The sequence below is a fragment of the Malurus melanocephalus genome, unplaced genomic scaffold, assembly GCF_030028575.1.
Source record: "Malurus melanocephalus ecotype Western Australia unplaced genomic scaffold, MMel_1.1 scaffold_1412, whole genome shotgun sequence".
Classification (NCBI taxonomy): domain Eukaryota; kingdom Metazoa; phylum Chordata; class Aves; order Passeriformes; family Maluridae; genus Malurus; species Malurus melanocephalus.
Window position 1 is genome coordinate 2,388 of NW_026624644.1, and position 713 is coordinate 3,100.

General features: G+C 59.1%; 1 protein-coding gene across 1 annotated transcript in view; it reads left to right on the forward strand.

Annotated features, from left to right (window-relative positions):
• Positions 1-236: 236 nt before the first annotated feature.
• LOC130586944 (disintegrin and metalloproteinase domain-containing protein 32-like) overlaps positions 237-713 on the forward strand; it is a gene marked incomplete at its 5' end in the record, with an annotated part of 8,182 nt that continues 7,705 nt past the window's right edge. The window contains 3 exons of the mRNA XM_057387878.1: positions 237-298; positions 435-513; positions 616-692. Of these exons, the coding sequence (XP_057243861.1) occupies positions 237-298; positions 435-513; positions 616-692 (218 nt within the window). The remainder of the gene's footprint in view (positions 299-434; positions 514-615; positions 693-713) is intronic.

Genomic DNA, 713 nt, shown 5'->3' on the forward strand with positions numbered 1-713 from the left:
CTGCAGCAGGCAGGGAGCTGGGGTCTCTGGGGACGGGGGGACAAGGGAGGGGGAGAGGGGTCTGCAGGTGCAGAGGAGGGCTGGGGAGGTCCAGATTGGTGGCAGCTGTAGCAATGTCACCACGGCACAGGTGCCAGCACTGTGATGTATTTGGTATTTGCAGCAGGCCTCGCACTGTGCTGTTCCCAGCTCCCTGTTGCTAATTGTCCCCTTCTCTGCTCTTTTGTGTGCACAAGGATGCAGTGTCCTACGTGCTGAGGATTGAGGGGAGGCCGTACACCATCCACCTGCAGCAGCAGTGAGTTGGCCCTGACATTGCCCTCACTGACAGCAGCTGCCCTGCTCCTGCTGCCTGCAGGACCTGCGAGGAGCTTGAGAAGCTCAGGGTAAMGGATGTTGTTGTAAGTGCCTCACTTTGCACCTTTCTCTTGTAGTGCCTTTCTATCTGATGATTTCCAGACGTACATGTCCAGTGAGCAGGGATCTTTGCACTCTGATTCTGCCCCCTTTGAGGTAAGGTGGCCTTGCTTTGGGCTGTTGGTGTGCCCAAGGCAGCCGGGGGTCTGGGTGCTGGCTGGGGGATTGGAGGGGGCTCCCTGTGCTGCTGTTTTGTAGGGAGGCTGCCAYTACCGGGGTTACATCGAGGGCTCCCCCAGCTCAGCAGTGACCCTCAGCATCTGCTCAGGGCTCAGGTAACGTGCCAGCCCTGTCCC